Below are 15,054 nucleotides of genomic sequence, written 5' to 3'. Positions count from 1 at the left end.
GTTGAGGTTACCTACAGTACATTAGTAGTTGCATGGAAATATTCATGGCTAATTTAAAACATTTTGTGTTTGGGCAGATCTATTAATTCTAGGAGTTTTAAACAACTCTGTGTGAAATTTTTAAATGGAATAATTGAACCAAACCAAACTTGACATCACACTAAAGTTATGTTTGATGTATATTCCCTCCATATAACATAATGTAAGAGTGTTATAAGATAGAGGAGTATCAAAATGAGAATGTAATAAATTCTAATGCTTTTGGTTTCTCTGCTGCACAGATAAACTGATTCATTTTGGTCTTTTTGTTCAATCTTAACTGCATCTAATCTGGGCACTACAATTTAGGCAGAATAGAAAGGCTTTAAATCAATGGCGCCTATTGACAGAACTGGACTGATAAGTGGCAGATGGAGTTCAACCTTGAAAAGTGTGAAGTCATTCACTTTGAAAGGTCGCATTTGAACACAGAATACAGGGTTAAAGGCAGGATTCTTGGTATTGTGGAGGAACAGGGGGATCTTGGGGTCTATAAATCCCCTAGGTTGATAGGGTGGTTAAGAAGGCATATAGTTTGTTGGCTTTCATTAGCAGGGGAATTGAGTTTAAGCACCATGAGGTTATGCTGCAGCTCTGTAGTGTCTTGGTTAGACCACATTTGGAATATTGTGTTTAGTTCTGGTCGCTTCATTATAGGAAAGATGTAGAGGCTTTAGAGAGGGTGCAGAGGAGATTCACCAGGATGCTGTCTGAAGGGCATGTCTGATGAAGAAAGGTTGAGTGAGCTGCGGCCTTTCTCTTTGGAGAGAAGAAGGATGAGAGGTGACTTGATAGAAGTGTACAAGATGATGAGGGGCATAGAAAGAGTGGACACCCAGAGACATTTTCCCGTGGCGGAATTGTATATTATGAGGGGCATAATTTTAAGGTGATTGGAGGGAGGTTTGGGGGAGATGAGAGGTCAGTTCTTTACACAGAGAGTGGTGGATGCCTGGAATGCATTGCCAATGGAGGTAGTTGAGTCAGATACATTAGGGACACTTAAGCAACTCTTGGATAGACACATGGAAGATAGTACAATGAAGGGAATGTAGGTTAGTCTGATCTTAGAGTAGGATAAAAGGCCAGCACAACATTGAGGGTCAAAGGGCCTGTACTGTGCTGTACTGTTCCATATTCTATGGTGCAGGAAAGATTTAAGAAAATTCTTCCAAGAATGAGGGATTGCAGTGACAAGAACTGATTTTAGAGATAGAGGTTTTCAGAATCAGGAGGATTTTAGATAGAGAAGGTAGAGAGAAAATGTTCCCATTGGAGGAAGGGTCCAGAACCAAAGAACTTCAAATTGAGGTGATTGGCAAAAGAACCAAGGTGTCACAAAGAAAAATGATTTTGTATAGGGAATGGCTACAATCTGGAATATGCTGTCTGAAAGCGCAAAGGAGGCAGACTCAAAATAAAAAAAAAGGGCTGGAGAAACTCAGCAGGTCTGGCAGAACTTGTCACACTGAAATAGGCAAGAAAGTAAGTTACAGTGAAAAATAAGAAACTTACAAATGGATATGGATAGGTGAGGTGAATGGGCCAAAACTCAGCAGATGGAGTTTAACGTGGATATGTGTGAGATTACCCATTTTGGGTAGAAGGGAAAAAGGCATTTTTTTATCAAATTATAGGGACACTTCAAATTGCTTTGTGCTCAAGGATCTGGGTGTTTTCATGCATGAGTTGCAAAAACTTTATATGCAGGTATAGCAGGTAATAAAGATGGCAAATGGAATTTTGCCATTTATTGCTAAAGGATTGGAGCATAAAAGCAGGGAAGTAGTGCTGCAACTGTTCAAGGCACTGGTGAGACCACAATTGGAGTACTGCATGCAGATGTGGTCCCCTTTCTTGCGGAAGGAAGTAGTTGCATTGTGGGCAATTCGGTGAAAGGTCACTAAATTAATACCTGAGATGAAAGCTTGTCTTATGAGAAGAGATTGAGCAGTTTTGGCTTATGTGCACTAGAGTCAAGAGTGTGGTGCTGGAAAAGCACAGCAGGTCAGGCAGAATTTCATGATGAAGGGCTTATGCCCAAAACATCAACTCTCATGCTGTTTGGATGCTGCCTGACCTGCTGTGCTTTTCCAGCACCACACTCTCGACTCTGATCTCCAACAGCTGCAGTCCTCACTTTCTCCGATATGCACTCGAGTTTGGAAAGATGAGAGGGGTTCTAATTGAGGCATATGAGATACTAATGGGGATTGATAAAGTAGACGTAGAACAGATGTTTCCTGTATGGGGCAATCTAGAATTAGATGTCATAGTATTAAGATAAAGGGAGGCAGATTTAAAACAGAGGAAGGGGAATTACTTCTTTCATAGTGTCATGAACATTTGCAATTCACTACCCCAGACTGCAGTGGACACTGGGACACTGATCAAATTCAAGAATATTGAGACAGGTACACAATCCTTTATCTGAAATCCTTGAGGCCAGTTGTTCGGAATTCAGAATTTTTTGGATTCTGGAACAAATGACATTTTCACAGTGAAATTTTTAAAAAGTTATCTAAACAGCAGACGCACGTGTGAACAGTCTGAGCGCTGAGAAACAATTGACATGTGCCAGTGCTGGGCCACTCTTCCATGTCATGTCCGAGTGACGTGGTTCAAGTGGGTGTGGAGTTGGGTCACCTGTTCGCACGCCAAAATGACACTCCACACTTCGTGAAAAAAATACCGGATTTTGGAGCTTTTCAGATTTCGGAATTTCTGATAAAGGATTGTGTACCTGTAATGAGATGAAGGATTATGGAGAATGGGCAGTAAAATGGTGTTGAGGCAGAGATGAGGTCAGCCATGATACTATGAAATGGTGGAGTAGGCTCCAGGGGCTGAATAGTCTACACCTTCTCCTGGTTGTGAAACAAAAATAATATTGAGGTGAATCCTTGCTTTCAAAAGAGCACTGACTAATTATAAGATGGAGGAGAAATAAATACAATGCTACTATAAAGGATGGGGACAGAGATCACAGGACTTCGGGTAATCCAACAGGTTTATTTGAAACACAAGCTTTCAGAGTGCTGCTCCTTCATTCGGTGAAGTCAGGAAGGACCTGGCTCTGAAAGCTTGTGATTTCTAATCAACCTGTTGGACTATAACCTGATGTCATGTGACTTCTGACTTTGTCCACCCTAGTCCGACACCAGTATCCCCATATTATAAAGACTGAGGAAGTGTGGCTCTTACACAGAGCTGGCATGGAATGGATGGGCCAAGTGGTCTGCTTCTATGGTATAGCCATTCTGCTTTTATTCTAAAACCATCATCGCCAGCAGTCAAATTAAATGTACATTCACGTTGTTGCCTATTAATGGGATATTGCTGTGCGCAATTGAGCTCGGGAATGTTTGGCTGAATTTCCAAAGTGACTGCCTGATTGAGGTCCCTTAGCACATTCCAAGAGAACGCGACACAAGTGAAGGTTGTTTTAAAGAGATTCCTACAGACAGATGATTCTGAAAGCGAAAGGGTTTTTTTTTTGGCGGGGAGGAGACACACTTTCCAAAGGAAAACTCGCACCGATCGAGAAGCTCGAGGGAAGAGGTCAAAAATCCAAGAGGTGAACTGATGAGGTCTTGGCGATTTACACCCACATCACACTCCCCCCCCCCCCACACACACACACACACACATCCCTCCTCCATTCCCATCAAAGACAGCTCTCCAAAAACAAACCAGCGGTACGCAGTTTACACTCGAGATCCTAAAGACAGACCCCCCCCCAAATTTGGATGAATTTACGCAGAGAAAAGGATAAAGAGAAAGAGCTGGAGTTTCGGACTTGGTTACAGTGTTCCGGAATGACTGCAGATCATCCTAAGGCTGAAAGAACAGGTCACTATCAAGTTATCTTCAAAGAGGGGACTGAGGTGGGCGTTTGGACTGTGTGTTGCACTGTTGGTGAATTCACCATTCTGAATTTATCTCTCGGGAATAGGTAAACATTTTGCAGTCTTGGTGAGTTCACCAATCTGAACTGATCCTCCAGGAGAGGGGTGGAAGTTTGGACTGTGCACTCTATGTGAATTTACTAATTTAAACCGATCCTCCAGGAGAGGGGTGGAAGTTTGGACTGTGCAGTCTTGGTGAGTTCATTAGTCTGAATTGATCCTGCAGGAGAGGGGTGGAAGTTGGGGCTGTGTGCCGCACTCTGGCGGTTTCAGCTCTTGCCCCAGTTGGTGAAGGGTGAAGGGCTGGGAAATGTTGATCTGGGACATTGCTGTCTGGTTATTGCTGGTCGCTTTGCTGCTCGGACTGTACTTCACCGTCACTTCAGCGACTCGGGAGGCAGGCGAGGAGGACAGCGTGCCGCAGCTGATCTGCAAGCCTTCAGCTCTGGCCAGCTACCTGACACGGAACTGTAAGAGCTTCTGGCTGTTCCCGCGGGCGGGCTGGCCGCACTTGCAGAGCGTCTGCAGCGGCGTGTGGCCGGGAGCCGGGAGCCTGCACTTGGTGCGGGAGCACCTTCAGATGTCGGACGGGGGTGTGATCGCTCTGGACTGGGCTGTCCGCGGTGGTGGGGTGGGGGTGCTGGGAGACCGGGGCTCCCCCTCCCCGCTGCCTGTCCTGCTGCTGATCCCCAACAGCCTGGGGGCGGTGAGCGGTCACTGCCGCCGCCTGCTGCGGCTCGCCCTCCGCCGGGGCTACCGGCCCCTGCTCTTCAACCGGCGCCTCCACAACGGGGTGCCGCTCACCAGCCGCCGCCTGCTGCCCCTCGGGGACCCCTCGGACCTGCGGGAGGCCGTCAGCTACATCCGCTACAAGCACCCGCTCGCCCCTCTCTTCGCCGCCAGCGAGAGCAGCGGCTCGGCCTTGCTGCTGTCCTACCTGGGCGAGTGCGGCTCCTCCAGCCACATCACGGCGGCCGCCTTCATCTCCCCCATCCTCCGGTGCCAGCAGTGGCTGGAGAGTGGGCCGAACGGCCTCTACCGCTGGTTCATGTTGTGCTACCAGAAAACCAGCCTGAGCAGGTAAAGATCCCGCGCTGGGGGGAAAGGGGCGGGCGATTTCCCTAAAATCAGTTACGGACTGGAGAGGCGGTATTCCCTAAACTCTGGGATTTGGATGTGAGCCAGTGTTCCCTAAAGTTGTATTCCCAAAACTTTTGGATTGGAGGCAGTATTCCCTAAACTCTGGGATTGGAATGGATATGGATTCCCTGAAGCCATATCCCCAAAAGTCTGGGATTGGGATAGGAGGCAGTTTTCCCTAAATTCTGGGATTGGAATGGGAGGTGACAATTCCATAATCCATATTCCCAAAACTCTAGGATTGGGATGGGAAGTAGAATTCCCTGAACTCTCAGGATTGGAATGAGGTAGAATTTGCTAAACTCCAGGATTGGGATGGGAGGCAGTATTCCCAAACTATGGAATTAGGAGGGTGGCAGGTTTCCCTGAACTCAAGCATTGGGATGGGAAGTGAGATTCACAAAAAAATCAGGATTGGGTTGGCAGGTAGGTTATACCTAAAGTTTGGGATTGGAATGTTAAGTAGGATCTTTAAAATTTGGGATTGGTGTAGTCAGTGGGGTCCCCATAAGTTCAGAATTGGAATGGGAAAGTGGGAATCTCCCAAAACTTTCAGCAAGAATTTTTTTCCCATTTATTCATTTGCTGGTGAGGCCAACATTTATTACATTTTAAAATCAACAACACCATTCCCACCCACAGTAGGTCTACCAAAGATTAATCAGGGCATGGGTGACTGATGCTAGAAGAACTAGGAAATACTGAGGTGATGGTCTAGCAGTATTATTTCTGGACTGTTAATCTCGAGATCCAGATATTATTCCAGGGACCTGAGTTCGAGTACAACCATGGCATAAATGGAATTTGAATTCAATAAAAAGTCTGGAATTAAGAGGCGATTGTCAGAAAACCCATCGGTTCACTAATGTCCTTTAGAGAAGGAAATGCCATCATTACCCAGTCTGGCCTACATGTCACTCCAGACCCACAGCAATGTGTGGTTGACTTGTAACTGCCCTCTGGGCAATTAGGGATAGGCAATAAATGCTGCCTGGTCAGTGACACCTTCGTCCCACAAGTGAACAAAAAAACGCCCCAGGGATCCCCTGACCCGACTTTTAAAAAAAGGTCACCCACTCCTTACTATTTTAAGATGAACAAATTAATTCCAGCGGCACCATGGTCAGCACTGGTGCATCACAGCGCCAGGGTCCCAGGTTCGATTCCAGCCTCGGGTAACCAAGTGGAGTTTGCACATTCTCCCAGTGTCTGCGTGGGTTTCCTCGGAGTGCTCTGGTTTCCTCCCACAATCCAAAGATGTGCAAGTTAGGTGAATTGGCCATGCTAAAATTGTCCATAGTGTTAGGTGCATTAGTCAGAGGGAAATGAGTTTGGGACCACTCTTCGGATGGTCGGGATGGGCTATAGGGCCTGCTCCCACACTGTAGGGGAATCTAATCTAAATTAAAGTAATGTAAATGTCCTTTCAGAGATAACAAAAATCAAAATATCAAAGGAATCTTATCAAATTTAAATGCAAATTTATTTTGTCTGTTTATGATGCTTTGCTCTGCCTCAATAGAATTGTTTACATCACTGCAGCAACAATAAACTAGCAACTAGCAAGTCAAAGCCCCAAGTAACAACTGCTTGCTGGCAGGAACACAGTCCTTGATGGCTGTTGAGTCTGGTTTCTCAGCAACGTTGACAGGAAAACAAAACAGTAAGCCCAATGTTAGACAATTCAATAAAGTATCATTATCCACTTGAATTGTGACAAGGTAGTTCTAGAGATTAGTAAAGCTTTGCACTTTGATAGACATTTCAGTATAAATTGCCATATAACACCAGCTCATGGAAGCTTGTGATGCTAGATAGTACCCCTGCCTCTGGCCCAGATAATCTGGGTTCATATCCCACCTGCCTGTGTTATAAGTTGATGTTTAAAAAGTAATTTTATGACACTGTCTCAATTTGGTTGCAGTGACTCACATAGACACCGTGCTGAAATCAACTTTTGTATTTGTAGAACTCATTCGTGGAACCCGAGTGCCACTACCAAGCCTAATATTTGTTGTGCATCTCTAACTCTCTACAGGTGGTGGTAGTGGGCTAGACGAAAATGAGCACTGCAGATGCTGGAGATTAGAGTCAAGATTAGGGTGGTGCTGGAAAAGCAGCATCCAAGGAACAGGAAAATCGACATTTCGGGCAGGAGCGCCTTTAAGCACAAAGTTAAAAATTGCACAACACCAGGTTATAGTCCAACAAGTTTATTTGGAAGTACTAGCTTTCAGACCATTGCTCCACAGCTACCTGATGAAGGAACAGTTTCATAAGATACAGACAGAATTTATAGCAAAAGATCACTGTCATGCACCTGAAACGATATATTGAACAAACCTAGATTGCTGCTGAGTCTTTCATCTTTTAGAACAGGCTGCGGGTTTTGGTTCATTAATATGCAAATCCCAGAACTTCTTTTAAGTCACATTCGAGATAACTTAAGTTTTATTTATAAAAGAAGTGACATCTCAGCTCAGATGATGTAATAAAGGTGTGAGGTTAGAATCTGTATCCCAATCTTGAGTCAGATTTGTTCAATTTTCTACGTAGGAATTTATAAAATGTTACATGGATTGACTGCCTGCAGATTGTGTGCTTTTTGAGCAAAATACAACATATCTGCAAAAACAATTCTGCAAAGGCAGATACACCTCATAGACTTATACGTGCGAGTGTGTGAGCGCGATGAGAGATTGAGAGATTCTGACGGAATTTAAGCCTGTGAGAGGGTTGTGCATGTGGGGGGGGGGGGGGGGGGGGGGGGGGTGGGGGAGGTGAGTGAGTGAGTGTAAGAGGGAGAGAGAAAATAGTATAGTGGGGTCGCCTGTATTGTGACATGAACCCAAGGTCCCAGTTGAGGCCATCCTCATAGGTACAGAACCTGGCTACAGGTGACCTCACTACACTATACACTGACACACCCACCCTCTCACAGGCTTATACTCCGTCACACTCATGCACACACACACACTCACCGCAGATCCCTCTCATACCCACGCAGTCTCTCAAGCGCACACATACACCCCCTACATTCTCACACCCTCTCACAGGCTTATACTCGTACACAAACTCACATGTGCACTCTCTCTCCTCCCCCCCACCTCCCCATTTCACATGTACGCAGATACACACACAGTCTGAGGTGTATCTGCAATCACAATTATGCATTGTGCACTTTTTGAGCAAAATACAATCTGCAGGCAGTCAATCCATGTAACATTTTATAAATTCCTACTTTGGAAGTAGAAGCAGTTTGACTCAAGATTGGGATACAGACAGATTCTAACCTCACACCTTTAATACATTGTCTGAGCCAAGATGTCAATTTTTTTTATAAAACCTTATGTTATCTCGATAATGTGACTTCAAAGTAGTTTTGGAATTTACATATTAATGAACCAAAACCTGCAACCCATTCTGAAAGATGAAAGACTTAACAGTAATCTAGGTTTGTTCAATATATCGTTTCAGTTGCATGACACTGATCTTTTGATGTAGATTGTGCGTCTTATGATCCTGCACCACAGCTACCTGATGAAGGAGCAGTGCTAAGAAAGCTAGTGCTTCCAAATCAACCTGGTGGACTATAACCTAGTGTTGTGTGATTTTTAACTTTGTCCACCTCCACTTCTTAAAGCACTGCAGTCCTCGGTGCAGTTTAGGTGAGAATTTAGCCTTGTGACCAAACGAAGATGAAGGCTGGATGATTGATGTGTGGCTCAGAGGCAAACTTACAGGCTTGCTTCTCTGCCCCCTGCCCTTCTAAATAGGAGGCTTTATGGGTGTGGCAAAGGGCATTTGTGATTTATTAGCATGCTTCTTATAGATGGTACACCGACGGCTACCGCTGTGCTCTGTAGAAAGGCATAAATCTTCCCCTTAAAAGGGTCTGTATCCAAGGGGCACAGTTTTAAAGTCAGGAACAGGTGGTTGAGAGGGGATATGAGGATTTTTTTCTTTCATCCTAGGGTAAATGGAAATCACTGCCTAAAAGGGTGGTAGTATAAGGAGGTACCCTCTAGACATTCAAGAGGTATTTAGATAAGCTCTTAAAACACCACAGCTACAGGCCAAGTGCTGGAAAATGAAATTAAAATATATAGGTACTTGCAGACCATCATGGACACAGTGGGCTTTTTATCGTGTTGTTGAAATGCTCTGACTCTCAGGTGGTGTTGGGCGGGGGGAAAAGTGGGGTGGTGGTGGTGGGGGGGGGGGGGGGGGGGGGAGGGGGGGGGGGGGAGAAAGTGGGGTGGTGGTGGTGGCGGGGGGGGGCGCAGTGGGATTGCCAATGAAATGGATTACTTTCTGCTCGATGGTGTTAAGCTGCTTGAGTGTGGGAATTGTCCATTACACTCCTCACCTGTGCCTTGTAGATGGAGACGTTACTTGCCACATAATTCCCAACCTCCGACTGCTGTAGTACCCAGTATTTAAATGGCTGGTCCAGTTGAGAGGCGATGAATCAAAAGACATGAAAATTCATCGAAATTACTATACTAAGCATATCCTGAGAGAATATTGTGAAGAAATTAAAGGGAACTACTTTTTAATAATCATTTTTCATATGTAATGTTAATGGTCTGTTCTTGTAGCCTTGTCTTCAGATGGGCCCGTGTTATAAATTTGATTGCTCTTATGCATTCCATTGCATCTCTATTGAAGAGATGCCAAGGCAGTTTTAAAATCTGAAGGCAGCAAAACTTTTGGTAACCTACACAATCATTGAAATAACCCAAATCCAATTCCATAATGAAATAAATACATACTTTACATGGAGGATAAGTTATTTGTCCCTCCCTTTGGACAATGAGACAATGCTTCCTCAATGACTAATGAGTTAATTAAGCACATATTGAAAACGAGACAGGCGATTTCAAATATGTTCAAGGATTAATTCTGGACTAGGGTTTTTTTTGGGCAGCTGGGTACAGAAATGGTTGGAACATTACACAACGATAGTATGTATCCATCAGAAAGTTGACATACTGGTCAGTACAGCAAGCAATTAGGAAGGAAAATGATTTACAAGAGTCTTGGAATAAAATAAAAATAAAGTCTTGCTGGAATTACTTAGGGCTTTGATGATACCACATTTGGTGTATTTATGTACACTTTTGATCTTCTTACTCAAAGGAGAATATACTTGCCTTGGAAGAGGTGAAGCCAAGTGCTGCCAGATTGGAAAAATTTGTCATTTCAGGAATCAATCAAAAGAGATTGAGCAGAATGTTTCACTGCTGTCTGGAGTTTAGAAGAATGAGTGATTTTTTTAAAACTTATACATTTCTTAAAAGGGCTGGATGGCACATGCTGAAAAGTTGTTTCCATTGGCTGTATAGTCAAAATTAGGGGTCACCATTTTTATCCTAAAATTCTTTAGTCATTTAGAATTCAGATGAAGAAAAATGTCTTAACTAGTTTAAATATTTACAGTATTTATTTTTAAACTGCAGAGAGTTGTGGGTAATCAGTGTTTCCATGCATTAAAGACTGAGATCAGTAAACCTTTAGATAATAAAGAAAGAGGGAACAGATGAGAAAATAGAATTGATGTAAAAGTTCACACAAGACCTTACTGAAAAGCAGAGGCAGCTTGATAGGAGTAGGTCTCAGAGTTTCTAATTATTACATCCATTGAAATTAATATTGGACATGTTCTATAACAACCCACTTGGCCCACTGACTACTCAAGGTGGGAAAGTGAAATTTAGCCTTTGAACCTTTGGCACAAGATGTCAGTTTATTCTAAGCTGTAAACTAATATAATTCTGTTAAATGAACTGCAAGTTCAGGACCTTCTCTATGGCTCACTGAAGAAAAACACCGAATGTAACGATTTCGGAAAGAACACTCCTGGAAAACAGATATACAAAATTACCTCAAATCCTTTGGTCACCAATTCCAATCTTTGCAATAGTTATATATTAACTCAAATAAATATGCAGTTGCAGGAATTTAAGACTGGTGAACTCTGTAATCTGACGCAGTTTTAGATAAACTCTGCTGAGAAACTTCATCCAGCTGAGAGATATGTCGTTACTAAAACAGTTGGAAGTTTTAGAAAACACACCCACACCCAAGTATAATTTTTCTATTGGTGATTTAAAGAAAAATCTGCAGTTGAGCTCCACATTAGGGTTCAACTCTCAAGTGAGCCTGGTTACTGTAATACATGGATGGAGAAAGTTCACTAGATGAAATATTAGATTCCGAGCACTATTCAAATAACTGGAAGTTCCTCTTGTGCCAGAGCCGATGCTGCCCCCTCAAAGAAGCAGCAGTTGGTTATTGTTGATATAAAATGGTTGCTGTGTTTAAGCTGTTCCTTGTAAAAGCTGCTGCATGTCAAAAGCAATAACTTGAATGTGAAATATCTTTGGCCACAATGGTAGGATGCTAGAAAAATTTTCAAATGAGAACACATTTCCTACTAATACATAAGAAGTTTATCACTGACTGGAGGCAGACAGCAGTAATATCTACTTAAAGACTCAGTTAAAAGGAGCAGAATGTACTCCAAACATTCAGTTTGTATCTTTTTCAAATGGTAAAAGCATCTGTGCACATCCCCTCTCTCCCCCCGACGCCCCCCCCCCTGCAAGTTGATTTTAAAATACTCTCCTCTACACCTCCTTGACCTGGTATCTATACCTATATTATATGCATTAGGTGTGATGGTACTCTTACCTGAGTTAGAGTTTGTAGTCAAGTTTTGCTCTAGGACTTGAACTCAAAGCTACACTCCAGTACAGTACTTTTGTTCAGATGATATGTTAAATTGAATCTACCATCTCAAATGAAAGCTAAAGATTCCTTTGCAATATTTTGAACTGCAGAGATGGTGTCCTGCAAATATTTATTCCCCAACCACCATCACAATTATAGTTTGCTGTTAGTAGGAATAATGTGCTGTGCATTTCCATTTCCAATTTAACTATGAGTCCATTTCAAAAGTATTTCATTGGCTGGAAGGGGCTTTGAGATGGCCTATACTTGTTAAAGGTACAGTATAAATACAAGTCATTCTTTTATTTTTATTAACTTTAAGTCTAAACAAGGCAAAACAAACTTCAAATATTTGTCAAATATAATTTGGCTTTTGTAGAAGTCTTTCTAATTTTTCCCTGTAACCATGTACTTTGACACTTGAAATCAGTTTCTTAACCATTGTTTCCATGGTTTTGAGGTTGCCCTCTGTCATGGTGGCCAAAACTGACCATATTAATGGAATAATAACTGTTAAAGCAACTCATACAAAATTGGTGTGGTAATTTAGTATTCTGTTGGCTGTGTTTTCTGCTTATACTCAGTTATTTGGTCTGGCACCCCACGACCCTTTCTAAAATCATGTACAGTCACAAAGTATCACAAAATGTATCGGTCTTTTCATGAATTTCACAGCTTTATTGCTCTATATTTCTAGATACGCCACTGTTCTTGGAGAAATGATAGATACAGAGAAGTTATTCAGAAGCTGCACTCTGAGAGAATTGGAGGAAGCATTGTTTTGTCAGTCAAAGCTCAGTAGTTTGAGCTGGGCTTCCTATTGGGAGAAAAATGATCCATTAAGGGATGTGGATGAGGTTGCAGTTCCTCTTCTGTGCATCTGCAGCAAAGATGACCCATGCAGAGGCAATCCAGAGGTTACATTGCCTTTTGAGTTATTTGAAACCAACCCCTATTTCTTCCTTTTGTTGACCAAGCATGGAGGACATTGTGGCTTTTTAACTAGCAGCTGTTCCTCGTGGAGTCATGAAGCTGTATTGGAATACTTTAAATCAGTCAGTGACTTTTTTAGGACTGAAGAAAGGACAAAGCGTGTTTACAGAAGAAAAATGTCAATGGCATCCCACAAAAGGAGGGGAGCTACTACTCACAAAAAAGAATCTGTTTGTTCTCATAATATTCGTGAGATTTTTAAGTGGCAACGATCATATACAAGATGAAAGAAATTGTCTCTTTGATTATCAATCCTTAAATATACAGCAAATGACTAAGCATAGAATTATTAGATCCAATTCCTATACATATAAAATAGGTCTATTGAGATATTGTTTAGGTATTAGAATGCCTATTTAATACATTTTAAATGCATTCTGTAAACATTTCAGAACTTATTTTTAAATTATAAACCATAAAATGTAACATTAAGTGTGGAGTACTTTTCAAAAGTATAATTAAACAAATGTTAAGTTATACAACTGCTTTTCAAGGTTAAAGCAAAGTGTTTTATTCGTTAACGTACAAAAACAGAGTCATAGAGATGTACAGCATAGAAATAGGCCATGCCATGTCAAACTTGTCCATGCCGACCAGATATCCTAAATTAATCTAGTCCCATTTGCCAACACTTGGCCCAAATCCCTTTAAACCCTTCCTATTTACATACCCATCCAAATGCCTTTTAAATACAAATTAGTTTTTGCTATACTAAACATTAAACTATTTTCTATTGTACATTGATGCAGTTTACCCCAACTACGATGCAAAAATCAAATTGTGCCATTTGACCATGAGGTAGGAGTAGAAGTAGGCCATTCAGCCCAGGTGTTCTATCATTGTGGAATCATGGCTAATCTGATCATCTTTAATTCCAATTTCTTGTTCTCTCTCATAAGCTTTGATTCCTTTTACTGTTTAACAATTATGCCCTCTGTTCCTAAACTCTTGTACAAGGAGAAATTTGAATAAAATATTTCAAGTTTTAATTTAAGGACTGATTAAGGGTCAGATTTTGATTTTAGCTGACGGTGAGATATGGGAAATATATAATTAATTTTCCCATTATTCATATTTACTGCTGTTTAAGATAATGGAAGAGGAGATTAGGTGAAGTGAGTAGTGGATTGTCAATTGCATACACCCCATTTTATCTTCACCCAGTGACAAATTATCTTAAAGTCCAAACCATCAGAACTAGGAGAGGGCCAAGAGAACTGTTAATTCATCTCTCTGCTTCCATGTGCTGATAGATATGCCTTGTACTCCCAGATTAATTTTCCATATTTCAACATTTATAATTTTCCCTTGTGTGCTTATTAACAGTACTGTTGCAAACCCTGTCTCTTATGGGAAATCCCATTTAAAGCAGAAATAAACAGTTGATCATTTTGAAACTGTATCAAATTGGAAAGATGGCTTTTCTTGTATCAATGAATGACCTTGGACATCAGCTAAATGCAACAGCATGATACACTTGGAGGTTAATTTACCATTAAATCATGCAAACATGTTTCCATTATGAATTAGGTTTTAGAACTATTCAACACCATCTTAATATTTGGCCTGGCAAAGCCTTGCCTTATGTTCTGAAGGCCGGTTAACATACTGTGGGAGGAAGATAGGTGTGTGTTGTCCTTGTCCAGAGCAGAGACAATCCCAATACTCATGGAAAACAGCCATTTGGGATAAGTGTCTTACATTCTCAGGTTTCTGCATTCATTGCTCTTCAATAGTAATTTTTAAAAAAAAATCATTCAAGGGGTGGGCTATTATCCATCTCTCATTTGCCTTGGAGATGGTAGTAATCAGCTGCCTCCTAGAACTGCTTCAGAACGGTTCCCTGCAGTGTAGGGCCATCCAGAATGCTGTCAGGAGGGAGCATCCAGGATTTTAACCCCATGACAAAGGAACGGCAATATAGTTCCAATTCAGGATGGTGTATGGCGTGGAGTGGAACTTGGTGGTGTTCCCATTCGTCAGCTGCTCTAGGTTATAGAAGTCACAGATTTCAAAGGTACTATAGAAGCAGTCTTGGTCAATGACTGCGGTGTCTTGTAGACAGCACACACTACTGCAACTGTATATTAGTGAGGGAGTAACATAGAAACACATAGCAACATAGAATATTGGAGCAGAAGTAGACCATTTGGCCTGTTGAGTCTGTTCCACCATTAAATATCATCATGGCTAATTATCCAAATTGGTACATTGATCCATTTAGTCCTACCAACTTTAT

The 15,054-nt window shown here is 42.0% G+C and overlaps 1 protein-coding gene across 1 annotated transcript; it reads left to right on the top strand.

Annotated features, from left to right (window-relative positions):
• The first annotated feature begins 3,508 nt into the window (after positions 1-3,508).
• On the top strand, positions 3,509-13,101 carry LOC132830444 (protein ABHD15-like). The gene is made up of 2 exons (XM_060848140.1): positions 3,509-5,027; positions 12,520-13,101. The coding sequence occupies exons 1-2, from the start codon at positions 4,258-4,260 to the stop codon at positions 13,040-13,042; spliced, it is 1,293 nt and encodes a 430-aa protein (XP_060704123.1). The 5' UTR covers positions 3,509-4,257; the 3' UTR covers positions 13,043-13,101.
• Positions 13,102-15,054: the final 1,953 nt, after the last annotated feature.

Source organism: Hemiscyllium ocellatum, chromosome 31, assembly GCF_020745735.1.
Source record: "Hemiscyllium ocellatum isolate sHemOce1 chromosome 31, sHemOce1.pat.X.cur, whole genome shotgun sequence".
NCBI classification, from domain to species: Eukaryota; Metazoa; Chordata; class Chondrichthyes; order Orectolobiformes; family Hemiscylliidae; genus Hemiscyllium; species Hemiscyllium ocellatum.
The sequence above is the reverse complement of the archived record's forward strand: the minus strand, read 5'-3'. Positions and strand labels throughout refer to the sequence as shown.

Bases quoted from the DNA above. Each gene is read 5' to 3' on its own strand.
- LOC132830444 (XM_060848140.1), top strand. From the start codon at position 4,258: ATGTTGATCTGGGACATTGCTGTCTGGTTATTGCTGGTCGCTTTGCTG. The intron at 5,028-12,519 runs GTAAAGATCCCG...CTATATTTCTAG, and splicing joins CAGAAAACCAGCCTGAGCAG to ATACGCCACTGTTCTTGGAG.